The sequence below is a fragment of the Adiantum capillus-veneris genome, chromosome 16 (assembly GCF_014529385.1).
Source record: "Adiantum capillus-veneris isolate H3 chromosome 16, ASM1452938v2, whole genome shotgun sequence".
NCBI classification, from domain to species: Eukaryota; Viridiplantae; Streptophyta; class Polypodiopsida; order Polypodiales; family Pteridaceae; genus Adiantum; species Adiantum capillus-veneris.
In genome coordinates, this window is record NC_140946.1 from 68,429,095 (window position 1) to 68,452,433 (window position 23,339).

The 23,339-nt window shown below is 43.6% G+C and overlaps 1 protein-coding gene across 1 annotated transcript in view; it reads left to right on the forward strand.

Annotated features, from left to right (window-relative positions):
- Window positions 1–774: 774 nt before the first annotated feature.
- LOC147439224 (uncharacterized) overlaps window positions 775–23,339 on the forward strand; it is a 61,456-nt gene continuing 38,891 nt past the window's right edge. The window contains exons 1-3 of the mRNA XM_086484274.1: window positions 775–988; window positions 1,095–1,246; window positions 1,325–1,458. Coding sequence (XP_086340400.1) covers window positions 898–988; window positions 1,095–1,246; window positions 1,325–1,458 — 377 coding nt within the window. The 5' untranslated portion in view covers window positions 775–897. The remainder of the gene's footprint in view (window positions 989–1,094; window positions 1,247–1,324; window positions 1,459–23,339) is intronic.

The window sequence follows — 23,339 nt, forward strand, 5'->3', positions numbered from 1 at the left end:
TTCTATTTAGAAACCGTCGCTATATGGCATAGGTTCTAAACCACTAGTAAGTAGCCATAGCTGAAGGGAGCCAATCGTGTTTCAAAAGTCATTCACCTCTTCAATTTAGAGACAAAATTTTGGAATATACTTGGACCCTTGCTTTTGTCAACTTGTGATTTGCTAAAAAGTGTACTATTATTGGGACTAGTATAGCCGGCGGCTTCGCCGCCTCTTTCTCTCTCTCTCTCTCCGCCTGCGAGCATCGAGCCCTGCGCTCTAGTCCTCCCCCCCCCCCCCCCCCCCCCCCCCCCCCCCCCCTCTCTCTCTCTCTCTCTCTCTCTCTCTCTCTCTCTTTGTCTCACTTTGGCTCAGAGGTCACTGCCGTGAAGGCGCCAGAATCAAGAGACGTTGACGCGTGGCAGGGGGAGGGGGACGAAATTCCCTCCCCCTTTATCTATTGGTATAGATTTGAGTGTCTTTAGCTCTCAACAACCTCAAATTTGTTTTTTTTAAAAACCGAGCATTCAAATTAAATTTTAAAAATATCAACCTTGGTACTTCAATGCAATTTTCACATTTCAAATTTAACAAGATTTGTAAAATCCCCCCCAAAATTATGATTTTTTTTCTCTAGTGCATCTACGCTAGCTCCTAGACAATAGAGGCCCCCCCCCCCCCCCCCCCCCCCCGAAAAAAAAAAAAATCCGACCAATTGTTTGGCTGCTCGTTGTTTGGTATCCCGTGCGTGTAGTCCAGATTTGGATCAGTGGTCACCTCCACTGCCCACTTTGTGTGGGAACACAAGCACATTTGAATTTTCACAACCCCCCCTCCCCTTCTCTCTCTCTCTCTCTCTCTCACACACACACACACACACACACACCTACCCTACCCCTAGAAGAGCTGAACGCATACATGGTTAGAACAGCTCAAGCAGGTCTCAGGGTTTGCGATGTGCTTCAAGAGGACACGACTGTTTTAGCAAGCGATGGAGCATCATGTTCAGGTAAACGTCTACATTCTGAGAGAGAGAGAGAGAGAGAGAGAGAGAGAGAGAGAGAGAGAGAGAGAGAGAGAGAGGCAACAAGCTTTAACTTTTCCTACTTACGCAGGCCTTCAGCGTTGCAAAATTCCTGAAATGGGTCCAGTGATAGCATCAATCACTGGTTATGTCGGAGATGAGAGGTCTACCCTTATCAAACTCATCAATAGCTCAGGAGCTTGCTATGTAGGAAAGCTGATAAAGGGATCAATCACACATTTGGTAAGTATTGCTTTTGAGGAAGTTTTCTTTTGCTCAATCACTGCAACAATGCCGCTCAAAACTTTGCTTTCAATGAAGGTTTGTTGGACGTTTGATGGCCCTAAATATGAGATGGCTAAAAGGTTTCAAATCTGTATAGTAAATCATCGATGGTTTGAGGATTGCTGTAAAGCAGGGAAGCGTTTAGATGAAAGCCCTTACACGATCCTCAGGTAAACCTTCTGTTAAATGTTTGGCATGTTGAACATGAATGCTGTTTATGCTTTGCACTGAAAAGAAACATCACAAATTAAATGGTGAAGTCATATTATCAAATCAATTATGGACGATTGAAACATCTTAGGATAACGCTTTTTAATCCCTTTCATAATTATCCATGCGCTGATTGCATTTGCTCACTATAACTATGGTTGCCGTGCTCGCTTCTATTTGTACTGTGTAATAAGATTTTTGAGCATATAGTACTTTTTGTCGAAGAAAGGAACAATTATTTTTGTTCAAAAAGTTGCAATAAGATAGTAAGGACTAGGAGTCTATTGAGGGTTTTGAAAAGGCCTCAATTAGCTAGCCTAGCTTGCAAAAGTAGTTTCCATACTTGGCCATTAGAGTGAGACCTTCTTCGTAGAGCTTGCGCCGTATTTGGCTTTCCATGTAGGACAATAGAATATACGAGCTCTTTACATGCCATGCCTCTCATGCCCAAAGTCGTATATATTGTAATTAGCATTCTTTGCCTAAAGAAAATATGTAAGCAAGTTTTGAGGCTGTTGTTGTAGCTTATCCGCGCTTTGAGCTGAAAGGAATTTGGCTAGCAGTTTGCCACTCCATGTTTATCTTGCCCTGCCATATGGAGATTAGTGTCACCATACTCTTCTAAGAGCAAATCTTAAGACATTATACTCTTTTAAGGTAGTCCTTCTTGGTGAGGACCTCTAATGTCTTTCACTCTTGACCACAAGATGGTTTATAATATCTAGCAATGCAAGATGCAACATTCTACATCATATTACGGTTCAATGTCTTCACAAATGGAGACAAGGTATGGATCCCTCTACACAAGGAGAAGTGATAGATTTCTAGGGGATGCTCCTCAAATAATGGAGGAGACATGTAGAAAACAATGACGCACTGAACCACAACGACGATGTTGTTATTGTAGGGAGTGATTCTTCATGCTTGTTGGTCATAGATACTCTAGCACAGCAGAAGACATGGTTTGGGAAACAATGAGGCACCGACCCACAGCAACGATGTTGTTATGTTAGGGAGTGATTCTTCATGCTTGTTGGTTACATATACCCTAGCACAGGAGAAGACATGGTATGGGAAACAATGAGGCACTGACCTACATTGATGACATTATTACATTAGGGTGATTCTTGAATCTTCACACTTATTGATTACAAAGCTCCTAGCTACTTGTCTTTTCCATTTACATGTAAGGGAAGTTAAATTGCGAATAGTTTTCATTGGATCATGCATATCTCATAGGATAGCTTCTCCATGGATGGAATAAAACTTTTGATATTGCCTTCTAGAGATTAATCTTTGGCTTCAACTTAGCTATGGCAAGCCCAAATGGAAAACATGTCTATTTAAACACTTGAGGTCATCAAAGTGTTGCTCTTCTCAACTGAAAGTTGAGAATGTAAGCCCTTCTCAATGTATTCTACGAAAAGTTCATAAAGAATTATAGTAAACTTGTTGAACCCTTTTGTTAGCGTTTGGAACATCTCAAGTGAATAGCCCAATGTGATTCGATTATTTATTTTGGCTTTAGGTATTTATTTTGCTTATTTTTCAAAGTTTGGGTAGGGCAATTTATTGAGGTGGCTATATAAGCACGCCTAGCCCCCATTGCATTATCATCAGTTCATTGTCAAGGTTGGTTGGTTCAGTAGTCTCTCTCTCTCTCTCTCTCTCTCTCTCTCTCTCTCTCTCTCTCTCTCTCTCTCTCTCTCTCTCTCTCTCTCTCTCTCTCTCGTGCATTCTCTCCTTGGTCTCTACGCTTTTGCATCTTCGACTTTCACATGGTATTAGAGCCTTGGTGGAGCAAAGGCAACTCACTGAGAAGAACTGTGGAGATCTTTCACCTTTGGTGGCGCCATCACCTCTCACCTTTTGCCGATAGCACTCCTCTCTTCCTCCATGCAACAACGTTTTAAAACCGCTCCCCTTGTGTCATTTTTGTGCCTCCTCCTGTCCCTGCCCTTCCACTGCCGCCATTGAGGGTGTTGCAACAAACTTTTCAAAACTCTAGCGCTTGCAGGCACTAACAATGGAAGAGCGAGGTGCCCCTAGGCAACGACAGTAAGGCCCTCCTTCCCCTTGCGTTTTAAAACGTTGCATCCAATAGCTCCTTGATTGTGAACCCCCCTGCGTTTTAAAACACTTCACCCAGCAAGCCCCTTGATGCCATCTTACCCCCCCCAACGCTTGGATGACCCTTGTTTTCAAACGTTGTGAGCCACCTAGGGGTGGCATTATAGGGCTGCCGAGAGGGAGAATTGTCGACCGCCTTAGTGACGTAGAAGCAAAGAAATTTGGAGCCATTTTGGCAGATTTTGGTGAACAATTGACTTTTTCTTGTATGATTTTTTTGTACGGCCACCCCTTGGAGTGTGAGAAGGAACCTATCATTTCCAGAGCTTGCAACTTCAGTATGGCCCTTCCTTGCTTGGGCGCAAGTGACAAATTGAACAGCGACAACTATTGTAACTTGATTATGCGACTCCGGTTCATGTGGAAAGGCTTATGGGACATAGTCGACGGCTTGGAGCTCCGTCCTACAAGGGATCCCAATACAGGTACATCCGGCTTCAAGACGACGAGTATCAAAAATCATGTCAATTGGCATGTGAGTAAAGCGAAGGCAATGTCGGCCATTGTGGAATCTCTTACAAAGGAAATTTCTCCAAGCATGTAGACTTTGAAAATTGCCAATGATATGTGGTTCAAGCTCATCGGAATGTTTGATTGGGATTCTACGATGCGAGCAGTCAATCTTCTTCGATAGTTATTTGTCATCAAGTTTTCATCCGGAAGTTCCATGCATTCATTTCTTATGAAGGCTAAGGTTTTTCATGATCGACTATCGGCTATGAAAAGTGCATTGACCAGAACTCAATTAGCTACTGTGTTGGAATTAGGGTTGTAGAGAAACGCACACAGCTTGGAGAAGACGACGGAAGCTCAAGGCACACAATAGAGTGTATTACTTAGTGTGCAATGGAAAGATAGATAGCCCTACAGTGATGGGCGTATATACAATGCTCGGGGGAAAAAACCTCCTAAAAAGGGAAAAAATGCCTCGGCGGTCCTAGTGTGTTCACACACATCACTACCACATGTATATGGTAACAAATCCCCCATGGAGTGATGCGGTGAACGAGAGCTGGCACATGAGTAAAGGGAAGTGCCATGCCTTGAGGACATGATCAGTCCACAAAGGGGAGTAAGCCCAAAGCTTTGCGGAAAGCTTCAAGCTTCTCACGAGACAATGCCTTTGTGAAAAGATCTGCAAGGTTGTCCTGTGTTGGCACATAAGCCAAGCTGATCTCTCCTGTTAAGAGCTCTCCCTGACATAGTGGTAATGCACCTCAATGTGCTTTGTGCGAGCATGAAAAACTGGATTCCTCGCAATCGCCAATGCGCTCTGATTGTCAGTGTATATAGTGTTGGCAACGTCCTGTCCAACACCCAAATCAGCCATAAGGCGTCTGAGCCATACACACTCAACCGTAGCTGTGAAGACTGCCCTGTACTCAGCCTCACAACTCGAAGTGGCCACAGTAGGTTGCTTCTCGCTCAACCATGATATATATGAACTGCCAAGCATGAAACAAAAACCACTTGTGGACACTCGCGTGTCAAAGCAACCAGCTTGATCTGAGTCTGAAAAAGCATGTAAGTCTGGCGGCAATGATCCCCCCTGGGATAAAACAAGCCAAGATGTAAAGTGCCACTAAGGTAGCGAAAAATCCTCTTGACACTCTGCCAATGCTTAGACCCAGGGCTATGCATAAAATTTGTTGACTTGCAAGACTGCAAACTGAATATCTGGCCTCGTGTTGCATACATAAATGAGGCATCCAACAGCAGTTTGGTAAAGAGTGACATCTGCAGGATCACTAGCATCATGTAGACTCAATTTCAGACCTGTTTCCATAGGAGTGGCAATAGGTTTGCAATCCTCAAGTCCAAACTTACATAGCAATGTCTCTATGTAACTTTTTTGACACAAGGCAATACCACCATCACACTGCTTAAACTGTATGCCCAAGTAATGATGCAATAGCCCCAAATCTTTCATCTTGAAAGTAGCATTCAAATCAGCCTTAAATTCAGCAATATGTCTCTCATTTGGTCCAGTGATCAGCAAATCATCTACATAAAGAACCACAATGAGAAGTACATCACCCTCACGCTTTACATACAATGTGCTTTCTGTTGGACTGTTGCGAAAGGCTTGTTTGACCAAATGAGTGTCAACTTTCTCATACTAAGCACGAGGAGATTGCTTCAATCCATACAAAGTCTTGTTATATTTGCTCACTTTGTCCTCTTGTCCTTTCTTGACAAAACCGTGAGGTTGTGTTACATACACTTCCTCAAATATGTCACCATTGAAGAAAGCAGTAACAATGTCTGATTGATGTACATCCCAACCAAAATGAGCTGCCAATGCACATAGAAAACGCATAGTAGTCATACGACAAGTGGGAGCAAAAGTCTCTTCATAATCTATGCCTTTTTGCTGTGCATAACCCTTTTCAACAAGTCGTGCCTTATGGCGATCGATATGACCATCCGGCTTGCGTTTCAACTTGTAAACCCACTTCGTACCAATGGCCTTTTTGCCAGAAGGCAAATCACATAAAGTCCATGTGTCATTTTCTATAAGTGCATCATATTCTGATTGCATGGCAGCCATCCAATTTTTTGAATTTTGTGCTTCATCAAAAGACAGAGGTTCCTCAACATCATGTAAGCCAGACACAGCCAAAGCAAACAATCTGATGCATAAGATGCATGGCGAGAGCATGAACGAGTACGACTAGACAAAGGTGCATCCAATTTACTGTCATGCAAAGTGTGCACCAGCCATTTTGGCATACCTCTAGCTTGCTCATTTTCAGCCCTTTCCTCATCAAGTACATCATGTACATCTGAATCGGTAATAGGCTGATCTATAACATTTTCGAAAACCCCCATAGGCTGTACATTTGCCTCATTGGAATTTACATTCGAACTTCCACCACTGAAAAGAGGCAACAAAGTGTCATAAATGTCCTGTGAGCTTACATTAATGTCTCTAGTACATGACAACAAGGGTTGAACAGAATCTTCCACAAACACTATATCCCATGAAACCAAAATACGATTTGTTTGCGGATGATACAACTTGTAACCTTTGCTTTCAACACTATAACCAACAAAAATACATTTGACAGTCTTATCATCCAATTTTTTGCGCTGCACTTGTGGCACTAAACCATAAGCCAAATAGCCAAAAACACGCATGTGCTCAATAGATGGCTTTCTATCATGCCATGCTTCATATGGAGTCATAGACTGCAACACTTTCGTAGGACACTTGTTGAGTACATAAGTGGCACACATGACAACCTCGAGCCAAAACGAATATACTAAAGCTTGACTCTTGACCATACATCTTGCCATTTCCGTAAGAGACCTGTTTTTCCTCTCAACAACATCATTTTTCTGAGGTGTATACGGCACTCTACATTGGTGTTTTATCCCACGACTAGCTAGAAATGCATTAAATTCATGAGACATATATTCCCTCCCTCGATCGGAACGGAGGGTGCCTATAGTACATTTTGATACATTTTCAACCATAGCCAGAAATTGTTTGAAGTACATAAAAACTTCAGACTTCGCTTTAAGCGGAAATACCCATGCATGCCTGGAGTAATCGTCAATGAAAGTCACGAAGTACAAGTAATTGCCCAAGCACGGAGTTTGCATGGGCCCACAAACATCACTATGCACAAGCTGCAACCTGCATGTGGCCCTAACTGAACCATCCTTTGGAAACTTAGAATGTTGCATTATACCCAAAATACAACCTTCACAAACATGTTTGACAGGTTCTTCAAGAGGCGGCAAAGAAGCAACCATATTAGATTTCTGCAAACGCAACAAACTGGCAAACTTCAGATGACCAAAACGTGCATGCCAAAGTTTTGCATCTGAAATAGCCCTTGAATCTGCAAGTGCAGTTGCAAAATTTTATCCACACTTGTCATACAAAGTGAGCTTATACAACCCATGTCACAAAAGCCCAGATGCAACAATTTCATCACCAAAACTGAGATCATGAACTGTACATCTATCATCCACAAATTTGACTACAAGTCCAAGTCTAGCAAGTGCAGATACAAACAAAAGATTCTTCTTGATCCTAGGTACATAAAGTGCATCAACAAGTGTGAAAGAATTGCCATTTGCAGCAGTAAGCACAATCTTTCCAATCCCCTGAACCAGATAAGAGGCATTGTTGGCACAAGTGATTGAATTTCCATGAGGGACAGACTCAAGAGAGGTGAACAATTCACGATGTGAGGTAACGTGCTTTGTAGCACTGCTGTCGAAATACCACACATGTGAATCTGCAGCAACTGACAAGCATGCATCATGGACAACAAGATTGTAAGTGCACTCTGCACTAAGAGCCCATTCTGCATCAACATCAGCATCACAGTCTCCTTTTATAGAAGACTCAACAATGGTTGCATTTGTAGTGGAACCAGTATTTGCAATGGAACCACCCTCTTTCTTCTTAGCCTCTTTGGCCTTCAACTTAGAACACTGCTTGATCAAATGATCATTAGCTCTACAATAATGGCAACGCATCTTCTTTTTGCCCTTATCACCAGAATTTCTAGACGAATTGCTGTCAGCAGAGGCATTAGAAACAAAAGTTTTGCCACTCGCAGCAGAACCATAAGAAGTGGCTGCATTGCTATTACCACCCTTTCTTTGAGAAGCAATAAAAGCCTGTTCAACTGCATGTTGCCTAGTCTTGTTTTTTATGGAAAGAGACTCTTGCAATAGCAATGTGCATAATGCATCAAATTTGACAACTTTAGGATTTCCTTGGGTCATTAGTCTCCAAGTACTAGCAAAAGTTTGGTAAGAATCTGGTAAGGCATCAAGAACAGTCTGAATAAGGGAATTGTCTGAAATGACTTCACCTGTAGAAATAAGTTGCTCATTGATATCCTTGACACTGGCAAGGAAAGTGTCCATATCATCTTCCTAGTGCATAATCTTCGATTCTAGCTCTTTACGCAGCAAAGCAATTTTAGCCTCATTGTGACTTGCATAAAGACCAGCCAAAATATCCCAAGCCTGTTTTGCAGATTTTGCTAAACGAATGTGAGGAACAATGGTGCGCTTCATAGACAATGCAATCAATGCATGAGCTTGCGCATCCTTTACATCCCAACGAGATTGTTCTGCTGTAGGCAAAACAACTCTAATAGTAGCAATTCTTGCAGCAAGACTTGCAGCAAGACTTGCAACATCCTCAACATCGCCTACATCCTCAGAACCAGGACGTACATCAATGCCCTGCACAATATTCCAGATGCCCTTTGACACAAGCACATGTTGCATCATGTAAGCCCACATAGGATAATTGTCCCCATCCAACCTATCCTCAGCAGCAAACATCTTGAACACATTTGTGTTGTTGTCAGCCATGGTAAATGTTGCACCTGATGTGAAAACTGCTTGTAAAGAGGAGAAACGAAGCGGGAACAACACGTGCTATATAGCACAAACCGTAGAAGACTGTAAGGCACCTGTTATGCAGAGAACGGCACTGACAAAAATTCTGCACAAAATGACGAAATAGCTTGTGCAGTACTGCCTGTAGTGGAAACAGAGGCCGAAATGAGCCCGAATTAGAAATTTGAGTAGACTAGGCTCTGCGAGCACCCCCGAAATTTTTGTCGACCTGCGGAGCTCGCCAAAGCTCACAGAAATCGGAGAAAGTAAGCAGGCATGTGCTGGAGCTGCTAGCGACTGAGCCCAAGAGGATGCAACCTGCTCTGATACCAATTGTTGGAATTAGGGTTGCAGAGAAACGCACACAACTTGGAGAAGACGAAGGAAGCTCAAGGCACACAATAGAGAGTGTATTACTTAGTGTGCAAAGGAAAGATAGATAGCCCTAGAGTGATGGGCGTATATACAATGCTCGGGGGATCAAATCTCCTAAAGAGGGAAAAAATGCCCCGGCGGTCCTAGTGTGTTCACACACATCACTACCACAAGTATATGGTAACACTTTGGTACTCATGAAATTGCGTGAGGCATACGAAATGATGTCTAGGATACTTCGGCTACAAATTACGAAGGAAAAGCTAGAATTTGATGATCTCAAATCTTTTGATCTTTTCTCATTGAGAAGGAAGCCGTGTTAATAATTGAAGGCAAAATTGAGATTTTTGACAAAGGTGTTGAAGCACTTGCTACTTCGGATTCGAGAAAGAAGACCAATAGCCGTTGTTACAAATGTGGGAAGCACAATCATTTGTTTAGAGATTGCAGATCCAAAAGCAAAGATAGAGGCTCTTTAAAGGATAAAGGCAAAAGCAAGCATAATGAGGAAAGCACTGATAATGACTCTAGGAAGGATAACAAAGGGACTGATAGTGTGGTGAAGACTATACTGGCAAGGGCTCCCCCCTTCTATTCAAGTAGATACCATTGCCACCACTATCTTTAGCCAAAGAGAGACTTGTCTGTGGTAGAGAGGGGCAAGCAGTGCTCCCTATAAATAATTTGGACCCTTGTGTTGGAGTTCAAGTTACTGGTGTTTGAACCCGTGGGTCAGAAGGCTCATGCATCTGGCATTGAACTAATCAGATGTATCTAAAACACTATGGATGAGTGCACCAATCCATGTTGTTGGCCGGATTATGGATAGGATGTGTTTTAAAGTTCATTATCTTGGAGTATTATGAATGTGATGTGTTCACAATCCACCAATGGGGATTCTTGGATGTAGTGTGGTCTATGTCACAAACTGATGACGTGGCATTGTATGGCAGGATTGATGACGCGGCAGCAATACGAACTCCCTCAAAAGGCGCTGGTTGGCTGACGTGGTTGCTGTACGGAATTCTGCAAATTGCGTTGGAGGCTTTTGCAGCCTTTTGGAAACTAGTTGCTTTTTGGGACTCTTTGCTTTTGAGTTAGAAGCTTTTGGACCAATTGCTTTTGAGTTTAATTGCTTTTGGGGCTTTGCTTTTGGCATCCTTGTAAGAATAAAAAGGGCCCAAGGGTCTCACTCTTCAGAGCATTTGGACGTAGAGTCTGAGAGCTGAGGACCGGCGGGAGTTGTACTTTGATCAAAGATTAATATAAAAGAAGTACCGAAAGGGGCGCCAGTCTTTGGGGCCAATCTCTCTAGGCACGGAACTACGCCACACTTGTTGACTAAATTGAATTGTGATTTAATTCTGTGAAGTGTTTTAAGTGATTCTTTTGTGTGTCGTGCTCGATTCTCGACTTGGGGTGCCCTATTGTGCTCTAAGAAAATCCCGATGTGGTGAAGGTTGGCCTTTCTTAAGGCGTGCATCTTACTAGTGGCGACTTATGGAGTGGAGATTATGAGCTCACACGACATGACAGTGGTATCAGAGTATCAGGCGTGTGCTTTTCTCAAAGCAAACCGGTCCTATCAAAGAGCAGACAGGGCACTTGGGCACAATTTTGGAAATTTCTATTGAAGAATCTTCATGCCTCGACCTCGGACTTATTAGCCACTCCCACCCTTACTTCATTGCGCATCCCGTCTCATCGCTCTGTCTTACATGGCATAAGCCAAAAAGAATCCTAGATTACACATGGGTTCTCATGGAGAATCTGACAAGATAACACCTCTCAGCGGAAAGGCAAAGAAAAGTTGAAATCCGGCGTTGGAACTGAAGAAAAGAATGAAGATTTGGGCAAATTTTTCGATAAGAGAAGTTTGCTAGAGCGAAGTACGAGCGTCAATTGCAAGTTGACATATGTGTGAGAAGATTGATCAAGGACCCTAGAAACCTGAGATTTGCGAAACACTTAAAGAATTACGCGATTGATGAGATTCACTCGAGATGGCGTGACGCCATTGAGTCTCCTCTCAGGACGGGGTGGAAAGTTGAAAGGACAGACAAGTGCAGAAAAGCGGAAGCTTTACTCACAAGAAGAGTTGGAACAGAATTGGAAAGGACACTGAAAGGGATATTGATGTACTGACAAGCTGGTTGTTTGTGACAGATAACCGGAAATAGGAGCGAGGACCTCGCATTTGTATGTATTGGGAAGCATGGAGCTGGACATCCACTCTTTTGCAACAAGGTGAGCCATCTCCTTGCTTGTTTTGCAGGTGAAATCGAGGATGAGATGGTGAGATGAGGAGCAACGGAAGCTCAGGAATGGATCCGTCGATTCAAGATAAGAATGATGAATTTTGAATGAATGGATGATGCCGCATGTTGAATGATTCTAGTGCATCAAGATTCCCATATGAATTAGATGACTGGATACTGTGGTGAGCGTATCAAGAGTTCCTGCGGGATGAGATGGCTACACAGGGATCTAGGTGCATCAAGACTTCTGAACGGATGAGATGACTAGATGATTGAAACACTTTGCTCAATATGAACTAAGTGTGTGAAGAACTTTAAAATAGGAATTTCCGAAGATGAATTTGATTTATATATGAGATTAATGTTCTCTAGAAGAAGTTGCTAGATGTGTATAGATAACAGATAACAAGATTAAGAATGAGACGATGACTTTGGAGTAGTGTCAGCTCCCGAATGAACTTGAAGTGGAAGAGAACGAGGAGATACTCGTTTCGGAACAGGAAAGGTAAAGTGAACGGTGGTTCTTAGTTAAGAACAATCCACCATTGAATGCGAAATGGATGGAGGAGGAGGACCTAGTAGATCCTCCTCAGATTTGGAACTTTATCTTGACGCTTTTGGTCTAGCATTGGCTATTCAAAGAGTTCACGGAAGTTAGCGGGTTGAATCTGTTGTAGGTGGGATTGCACAAGAGGGGAGTTACTCCGGTCCTTTGTCACAAATTACTTGGATGGAATAAAGTCACTGATTTCCCTTTGGACTTCAGGGATACTGAAGTGCTGACAGTATTCTCCTGGATGACTTTATGAAAGAAGTACTTTGAAATGGGATCCCCGGAAATGATTACTCGCACACGACAATGCTTGATTGGAATGATTGACAAAATGATTGCAACATTTCGACCTTAAAAATCTCTATAGACATGATCGCAATAAGGATTAGTTAATTCGACATCAGTGAGGTTCAAGATGGATCTAGATGCGATTACTAAATACGTTGCGGGCAGTCATGGTTTGAGATTTGGAATGAATTTTTTTGTGATTGATTTAATCTGTCAAGTGATGTCATGTGACGTGACTGTCGTCTTTGTACAAGTGCTGGATTTGTGTCGTCTAGTGCGTCGGTACTTAGAGTCAGTGTCTACTGAACTGATTTATGGCTTATGTTTGATTTGAACCTGAGAAAACAACAAGCTAACTCCTCTCCGAAAACTCCAAAAAAGCATTGAACACGCCACAAAAAATGCTCCAATGTCGGTTCTTGACACTGGAGCTCTAATACCATATATGATGTCGAGAGTGGTAGCGGAAGCAGGGCGGATATGGCTGAAAACAATGGCAATAGGTGCACATCTCTCGTATCCGATCGTGGACAACAACCTCTGCATGTGGAACCTCTGAGAAACCCCGTCGCGGTGATCTCTTAGATCTGCAAGGTATGCACAATTGGAGAGTTGTCTAGGAAGGAGAGGGCACAGAAGGAGAGGGATCTACAATACACAAAGGCGCAGAGAAGGGAGGGCAATTTGGAACTAATATGCAAGAAAGAGAAAAGCGCCGGAGAAAGACAATGTTGTTAGAGAGAAAATATTGGAGAGAGAGAGACCCAAAACATTGGCAAACTCTGCTAATGCACAAAACTGATGATACAAATGGTTAGGACACTATACCCTTTATAGAGATCTTGGACACCTTATAAGGTGTCCGACCAACTTCAACTCAGACCAAAAAACCCCATGACCCTAAAATAGGAAAAAAACCTAAAATTTGCTCGTAAGTGGAACCTTGTGGTACGGGAAAATTAGGAAAGATACCCTTGACCTAGGGCCACCAAGAGGCAAACTATATGACACTACCAACAATATAGGGTGGGTTGAAAACATGCCGAAAATGCGAAAACTACCTTACATCAAGGTGGAACCATATGTAAAATGCGGTACGTAAGGTATGTATTCTTGTATGGATTGAGGTTTAAGGTAGGTAAAAATACGCACCATTGGTAAAAAAAAAAACTTTAAAGTGAAGAGAAAAATTACCCGGAAAGTGAGGTTTTTGCTCCCTTTGGATAGAAGCACTCAACCCGGGTCCCTCTAAAGATTTTAGGTGAACATCCTGATCGATAAGTATAGTCGTGTTTTTTATAATGAATACACAACCATTAAATACAATCGTTCCAGGAGCACTAGTTAAGGGTATCTGGGTTGACGTGGAAGAGGGCTGCTACCAGGTACTCTTGGGGAGGCGGGCGTTGGGAGCCGCTCCGAGTAAAGCGATCGACAACACCCGAACTCACAGAAACTGGGAAGGACGGGATGAACTAGTGCGTAGCGCGGTAGCGAAATACTCTAAACATGGTTAAGAATGTCCGCTTTACAACAAATTTGGATGGGAAACTGTCTGAAAGCCTGGGAGGCGGGGGCAATGACCAAGGTGAACCGAGCTCAACAAGGGAAGCAACACACACTCAGCCCACGCATGCCGACCAAATTGAACTTCAAACTAATGGGTTAAGATCCTTTTTGGTGCCCGAGATCGATCCAGTCACCACCCCAAGCAGACTGGCTAGAGAGGAACGGGTAATGATGAGAAGTAGGCCTGGGAGGGATGTTTCGGAAGGGATGGTTGGCAAGTTGTGCATTTGGGGCACTAATGAGCACACCGAAGCCTCATTCAGCAAGGTCTTGAAATGCGCACTGAGGTCAATCTCTCTTTTCCAAGTATTGAGTTTCTGGATCGAACGGGGGCTACCCGATTTGATGTACTTACTTCTAGTAAACAAGATAGTATTCAATCGGAGAGTAGGCTTAGGTGGTTTGCTTGGCTCTCGCTTCCCTTCGATAGGAGAGTTAGGAACCGACAGGTGCCGACGATGGAAGTAATGAAATCGCCGATCTTTGCCACGCTTAACATTAATGGACTTTAGTTAAAGTGGGGGGGAGTTTTGGAGTACATGATGTTACAAAAGACTTGGAATGTTGTGGGTCTCCAAGAAACTCGAATGTTCCAGGGTGCATGGCACCTTAGAATGGCAGGGTATTCAACATTCCTGGTGTGGTGCCAGGGTCTAACAAACCAGGAGCAATGGGACTCGTCACCTTGGTCTCCTAGGAACTAAGAGCCTTCGAGTTGGGAATGTCGGACGTAAATTCCAATTTTGTCCAACTCTTTCCTTTGAATAGGAAAGAGGGCTGGATTTACGAGAATGTTTAACGTCCCGCAAAGGCAGGTAGTGGATGAATGAGCAGGCTTTCTAAGTACGTTAGCTATGAAGCATCATAGGCTGGGTAGAAAGGGCCTTCCTCTCTTGGTAGGAGGGGATTGGAATCTTAGACGATGGCCGATGAAGAGATGGCTCAGGAATGGGGACTTGGACTTTAAGATTGTTCAAACGAGAGGCTTTGCACTCTCATACCACTCTTCCCGTTGGTAAAGGATGATCGAACATTGACTTTTTCGTAGACAATAATTTGGCCCTTCAATTCCTTGGTCATGCCAGTGTCCAAACAACAGTGGATTTGTCGAATCATTGGCTTGTTAAGGTGAAGTTGGTGTGTGATGCGGTACGTGTGGAGCCTCCCCCACCATCACCCCCTTCCATCAATGCGACAAAAATTGAACTGGCGGCCCAACTCTTCCTGCATCATAACTTCTGGGACTCCCTACCAGAGGCGACATAAGAAGGGGAAATCACTCAGTCGGCGGTGAACCGCCAAGCGAAGAGTTTTGAGGAGGCAACTCTAAGAGTCTCGCAAGATGTTGGCGCTTTCTCTGCAAGGCCCCACAAGAGGCCGCGAATTGTCACGTGACACATCCAACCCTATGTGTCCGTGGACAAGCTACAGCATGACAGGGGTTCAATCAATCCAGTCAGTCTAGATTAGAAGTGATATGGCACTTTTGTGAGTCTATTCGTAGACCGTGCATCATGCCCAGTCACTTAGTATAGATGCATATCCTCTGGTTGCACACAGCATGATCATAAGCATTCCCATCAGAAGCCATCAGAATCCTTCAGGGGAATTTTCCAGTGCATTTAGCCTATTTTACCTATTTTTGACATTTCACTTATTATTTTTAAGTGACTTTTGTTGGAAAGTAGGTAGGGAAAATTGAGTAAGTTTGTATATAAGCAAACCTAGACTAGCACTAATTGGCAGAAGAGGCAACAAGAGCTCCACCGCTCAACAGGCAACTTCTCAAGCAAGACTCCCAACCCTAGGCGTTTCCACCTCAAGCAGAGCCTCCTAGCGTTTTTGATTCCTCATCGCCCAGTCCTCTCAGTACTTGGCGTTTTTTAGCAGATCTTCACCGCAAGGACCCCTCAGCCCTAGCGTTAGTAAAAAGCCCAGATCGCCCTCCCTTCTGGTTGGCGTTTTTCAGCAATGAAGCAACAATAGATTCAGCCATAAAGACCATCAGTTTTCAGCCTACAAGAAGTGCAGTTGTCAGCCATAAAGACCAGCAGGAAATCAGCGTTTTCAACAAGCCAAATCAGCGTTTTTCCGCCGCAACAGAATTCAGCCATTAGCGTTTTTTTGACAGCAGTAGAAGGACCTCAAATTTCAGCCCATAGCGTTTTTGGACAGCAGCAGATAAAAGGTTGCAGATTTCAGCCCTTAGGCCGGTCTCGCTATCCCCGTCGTCGTCATCGATCTAGCCTAGACTTGCATCAGTCACATGCATTCAGTTTGTACCAGTTTGTGCAATCAATAGTAGACCACTCCCGCCGACGAGAGTGAGGCCTTCGGAGGAGGGTTATACAACGTCTGTGGTGTCGTATCTCTCTTCTCTCTCTATCTCTCAGTCTCATACACTTTCATGCACAATGTCCATTCACTTTGTTATTGATCATTGCACTCTCTCATTAAGAACGGAAGGCTCTACCTTCCATAAGAACAAAAGGAACCTTGAGCACAGTTCCGAGCACTCATCTTGAGCAAAGTTCAAACATTCATTCCGCTGCACCTTACATTGGTATCAGAGCTTTGGCAGTGTTCTGTATCACTCAAGGAAAGAACCACAAGAATCACAATAATTTTTTTTGCTTGTTGCGGTCGCACGAACCCAAGTTCGCTTGGGCGTGTCGATTCCTAATCGTGTTTTGAAGAGTGACAGGAATCCCGAGAAAGAAGGGCTTGTCCATTCTCCCTTGTGTCTCTTTTCACTCATTGAGAGCGGACCGTGCACTTAGCGGCCGGCCAATCGACGTGAGGTGGGAAAAAGCAACCTTAATGTGAGCGCAGGGCCGCCAAGGGGTGTGCCCGCGGAAAAGAGTAGAACTCGGGTGAAGAGAAGATCCTTCTTAAACACAGATTGCAAGCGAAAGAAAACCCTTAAGAACCTCAAGAACCTCAAGACCCTCAAGAACCCAAGTTCCTCGTGAAATTAAGAACCAAAGATCATAGTGCATGGTCATCACCCGAAGCGGAATGGATACTTCGCATACAGGTGATGAGCATGAGAGAGGCGACGAAGAGTTCTCCCCACCAAGAGATTTTTCCGACCCTCCCCCTTCTCCATCTATGCCACGACTTGTACCAACTTCCATGGAGGCGATGGTCAAGTCGATGTTGGACATGATGGCCCAACAACAAGAAGCCAATCGTGAAGCGACTCGCCTTGCGTTGGCACAACAAGAAGCGAATCGAATTGTGTTGACACAACAAGAAGCGACTCGCATTACTTTGGAACGCGAGCGCGAAGAACGAAATGAAAGAAATGCCATAAAACAAGAAGCAACTCGCATTGCTTTAGAACGCGAGCGCGATGAACGAATCGAAAGAAAAGCACAAAGAAAGGAGGAACGGGAAGCTCAAAGAGCAGCCTTGGAGGCTGAGTGTGAGGCTCAAAGAGAACTACGCACTCAAGAATTGGTTCGACAAGTACTTGCCTCGAAGTCTGAACCAGTCAAAGATCGTGGGAGTTCCTCAAGTGGCGCAAGCCACGATGCAGCCTCCAACAATCCAGTCACAGAGAAGTTGACTTTTAGAAAGTATGATGGTAAGATGGATGCTACAGTTATTCATTCTTGGTTGCATCAATTTAATGCTTATTTTGCGACAACTAAGAAGACAAGGAATAGCAAGGTTTTGATGGCAACTATGTGCCTTGCCGATGATGCCATGAATTGGTACCACGCATGGCAAGAGGCACAGTTAGCCGCGCACCTAGAGAAAGCCGACGAATTCACGCCCCTTTCCTTCAATTGGGTTGATTTCCAAGACAAGCTCAAGGCGCGGTTTATGCCACCTCAGTACCTTGCACGATTGAAGGACGATTGGCGCGCTCTCAAGCAAAATGGTATGCTGGTTATGTCTCTTTCTAATCGTGTTTTGCAGCTAGGTACCCAATTACGCAAGTTGGATGATGAGCGCAAAGAGGCATTCCTTTATGGATTGGACGAGTATATCAAGTACGATGTTGAGGTGCTTGATCCAATCGATCTCAACAAGGCGGTAGCGATTGCTCTTGCACAGGAAATGAAGCACAACAAGGGAAAGCCTAAGGAGAACAAGACTTTCACAAGTACCTCTCGGACTTCTCAAAACCCTCAAAACGGTAAGAATGGTAAGAACGGTAACTCTTCTAACCAATCTTCGAACAGTCTCTCCGAAAAGAATTCTTCCAATGAACCTAAGGGTAAGGCTAACACAATTGCTAAACCTAAGCTCACTCTAGATGAAAAGATAGCACAAGGAATTGTAGGAGGATACATCACGTCGGAAGAGCAAAGCACTTATTCTAAGGAAGGTCGTTGTTTTCATTGTCACATTAAGGGTCACATAAAATGAACATGTCCTAAGCTTGAATCGAATGAATCTAAAGAATCCACAGAACCCACTTTCTCTGTCAATGCAATTAATGATAACACGAGTGTGCCCCAAGTTTCTCATGACCCTCCCATTGATGATTCTCTCATTAAATGTTATGGTCATATGACAGGGCACCGTTTTGTCATATTGTTTGACCCAAGCAGTATGCATGATGTGATCAGTCCCTCTCTTGTTGAGAGAGCCCGCCTAGAGGTTAGTCAGAAATCTCTTCTCGAGGTCTCTGGCTTTGTTCCCTGTATGGACTCTCTCATCACGCAAGAGTGTCTTGGTGTGTTGTTTTCAATTCAACAAGCTGCTTTTCGTAGAAAATTTTTAGTCTCTCCTCTCTCAGGATGTTTGATATGATTTTGGGCATTCAATGGTTTCGTGAGCATAACCCTCTCATTGATTGGGAGGCTAACACTTTCACTCTCAATGCCAAAAGTGACTCTCCTATTGTCATTCGTGGAGAGGAAGTTGTTCATTCTCCCTCTCTCATTGCTAATGTACAGGACAAGATTGAAAGGATTCAGGAGAAGGAGACTCTCTTAGTCTCTTCTTCTCCAAAGCATGACACACAGGATTTGCATGATTATGAGAAGCATGATGAATTGAATGATAATGATGAGTATGATGATTTGAATATCAATGACAAGCATGATGATTTGGATGACAATGACAAGCATGATGATTTGCATGATCAAGATGTGATTTCTCACGAGCATGATGATTTGCAAGATCAAGATGATGTGATTGTTCACAAGGATGATGTGTTAGTTGATACATTCTCTAGTGAAGCTAACCTCATTGCAGATTCGATCAATCACGAAAGACCGATCTTGGCTCTCGAGTCGAGGTCCACAGAACCCCCACAGGAAGATTCAATCAAACACGAAGAACCGATCTTGGCTCTCGAGCCTAGGTTCACAGAACCCTCACAAGAAGTATTATATGTTTGCATGATTGATACACACGCATTGTTCGAGTGTTTCATTCGTGATCATTTCCTGTATTTCAGTCAGCGTCTTTATGTGATCCCTTTTTCTAGGCATGACATATTGTACGTTAAGCACGTTTCACTCATGGATGAGCACAAATGTATGCAGATTGTTCATGAAAAGCTGAAAGATATGTATGTAAGGAAGTCACATTCTATGTCTCTTTATTGGCATCAAGGTTGTAAGGTACGTAGTATTCGGTACGTGTTCGGTACGTACTGTACGTTGTACCGTATGGATTGGGCTATAAGGTACGTAAAATTCGTAGTATATTTTTTAAAAGCTAAAAATACAAAGAATTTCAAATTTATATACAACCTATCTAGTTTAAAAACACTGCACAATACTTAAACATAGCCACAACTTTCAAAAAACACTTAAAATCACCCCACAAGTTAAGTAACCGCTAGATAACTCTGCAACACAATTAACGCACACTTCCAAGTTGAATACAAAACTTACAATCTTTCGCGAGGTCAGGACTCTAGAGTGCCTCCTTGCAGACTCCAAACACAAAGAGAAGGAGGGAGGGAGGGAGAAAGAACCTTATCGGTGGCGGCAAATCCTTCCTTGGTCTTTGTGCAGAGACTTTGTTCTACTCTCTGATTCTCTGTTGTGATAATAACTAGTATAGGATAGGTGGACTTATTAAAGGCCTCGCCTACCTAATCCAACCACGGGGAATAGGCACTGTTGGCGATTTTTTTTTTCCAGAGGTTTTTTTTTTTTTTGGGTGTACGTACGGAATCGTACGGTGCGTACGGATACCGTACGGACGTACCGTACGGTACGGAACTATACCGTACGTACGTACGGAAACAACCTTGCTTGGCATGACACATTTGTAGGCAGAGTACATGGAAGTATAAGCACCAAGCATGGGCATTTCCGTTGTGAATTGCCACAGTTGATTGCTTTAGATCAAAAGAGAAAGATTCGATCTCATTGTTTGCGTGTGTGTGGTGAACGGTTTGGCATTCCATCTATTTGTTCATCTACATTGCATGCATAGTCTTTTAGGAAGACAAGATTTTTTCCAGTCACTTTACATGGAATAGGTATGTTCATGTTTTTGTGTTGGAAGTGGTTTCAGGAATTTTCAGCCATGGAGATTCTTGAAGAAGAAAGAAGCAGGACTCTAAACGAAGTTGAAGCATCGAAGGAGCCATAGAAGACTGTGTCGCTTTCGGCGCGGCCCAAAGAAGCAAGCGTTGCAGACCTTTATGAAGTTCAAGTATCGCACGACCCACACATCAGAGTGGGCCGGCGAAGAGTCCCTTCCAGGATTCCGGATGCTATTGGCGATCTTCCTCGACGCCATACAGTTTGGTACGAATACCTCACTTTGAAAAGGAGGGGATGTCACGTGACACATCCAACCCTATGTGTCCGTGGACAAGCTACATCACGACAGGGGTTCAATCAGTCCAGTCAGTCTAGATTAGAAGTGATCTGGCACTTTTTGAGTCTATTCGTAGACCGTGCATGCCCAATCACTTAGTGTAGATGCATATCCTCTGGTTGCACATAACATGATCATAAGTATTCCCATCAGGAACCATCAGAATCCTTCAAGGGAATTTTCCAGTGCATTTAGCCTATTTTACCTATTTTTGACATTTTTCACTTATTATTTTTAAGTGACTTTTGTTGGAAAGTAGGTAGGGCAAATTGAGTAAGTTTGTATATAAGCAAACCTAGACTAGCACTAATTGGCAGAAGAGGCAGCAGGAGCTCCACCGCTCAACAAACAACTTCTCAAGCAAGACTCCCAACTCTAGATGTTTCCACCTCAAGCAGAGCCTCCTAGCGTTTTTGATTCCTCATCGCCCAGCCCTCTCAATACTTGGCTTTTTTTAGCAAATCTTCACCGCAAGGACCCCTCAGCCCTAGCGTTAGTAAAAAGCCCAGATCGCCCTCCCTTCTGGCTGGCGTTTTTCAGCAATGAAGCAACGACAGATTTAGCCATAAAGACCATCAGTTTTCAGCCTACAAGAAGTGCAGTATTCCGCCATAAAGACCAGCAGGAAATCAACGTTTTCAACAAGCCAAATCAGCGTTTTTCCGCCGCAGCAGAATTCAGCCATTAGCTTTTTTTTGACAGCAGTAGAAGGACCTCAGATTTCAGCCCATAGCATTTTTGGACAGCAGATAAAAGGTTGCAGATTTCAGCCCTTAGGTCGGTCTCGCCATCCCCGTCGTCGTCATCGATCTAGCCTAGACTTGCATCAGTCGCATACAGTCAATTTGTACCAGTTTGTGCAATCAATAGTAGACCACTCTCGCCGACGAGAGTGGGGCCTTTGGAGGAGGGTTCTACAACGTCTCTGGTGTCGTATCTCTCTTCTCTCTCTATCTCTCAGTCTCATACACTTTCATGCATAGTGTCCATTCACTTTGTTATTGATCATTGTACTCTCTCATTAAGAACGGAAGGCTCAACCTTCCATAAGAACAAAAGGAACCTTGAGCACAGTTCAGAGCACTCATCTTGAGCAAAGTTCAAACATTCATTCTGCTGCACCTTACACGAATAGAGGCTTTAGGCTAGACTCGAGAGCTATCAACCGAAGACAGGAATCTTGGAAGTCTCTGCAGCAAGCAGAGAGTGATTCCTCTGTTGAAGGTAGGGCGTGGTGGAAGTTTGTTGAGTGCCGGAAAGAGGCGCAGCTAAAACGAAGAGAAGCGAGAGAGAGGCTCTCAGGCGATTCATGCTCAAAAGCGTCGAATTGGCAGATGCAAGGAATGGTATGCTTAGTGGAAGCATATGAAAGCCGCTCTAAGAGGGAGGAGAAGGGAGGGCCCACTCAACCCCTACAAGATCAGAACGGTGAGCTGCAAGCGAACGAAGAGAAGATCTAAGATATTTGGAAGGATCATGCTTCTCGCGTCTTCGCCGACCCTGCCGGGCACAACAAGGATCCGGAGCACTGGTGCGGCCATGTTGTGTGACTTTGGCCAAGACTAGAGGGTATCAACGACCCTATTAGTTAGGCCGAAGTTAGGGAGGTATGCCACAAGATCAAGCGACATAAAGTAGGAGGGATAGACAGCATTCCCCTTGAATTCTTCAAGATCCTTATTAAAGACAAGGGAATCATATCGGATCAATTTCAACCAAGTTCATATATGGGAAGAGCGAAGAAGGGCGATCTTTCTAGTCCGGACAACTACAAAGGGATTTCCCTTATTCCAATCTCTCTAAAGCTCTTGACCTCACTCTTGATCAATAGGATCTCAGTGGAACTTGAGGAAAGAAATTTCTTCTTGCTTGGTCAAGTCGGATTTCGGACTCAAGAGGAGTGTTGCTCAAGTGTGAATGCATATATAAATGTATGAAGCACTCTCAGTTTTAGGCTTTGTGAAAAAAAGTACGAATTTTTACGTACCTAAAAACTGAATCCATTTTGTACTACGTACCTTAAGAACCGAATTTGTACCGAACACTACGTACCTAACTACCTTGCATTCACTTCGAAAAGGCGTTGTCGGGGGATATGTGTTCGAAAGGTGAGCGGGGCCTCTGGCTGTGAGAGGTGTGAGAGAGAGAGAACAATAGACACGCAAAGCTCTTGCAATCACCATAATCATAAATAAATCTGGAGTACAACTTAATAGGCGGGCCGTTAACGACACCATCACTTGGATTACATAAGGATTTAGGAGTTTAAAACTTTAAGCTCCTTAAAGGACTAAGCGGGCCGTTAACGGCACCATGACTTATCAACGAGATTAACAAACCTAAGCTAATGATGATGAAGAAAGCGATGGAAATCCTCGGTTGCCTCGAGATCTCTCTCTTCCCTTGCTCTATCTCTTCATAAAGCTCTCAAGAGCTCATCTCTTCCTCTTTATTCCTCCACACTCCTCTTCTCATACCCTTTACGTTTCCT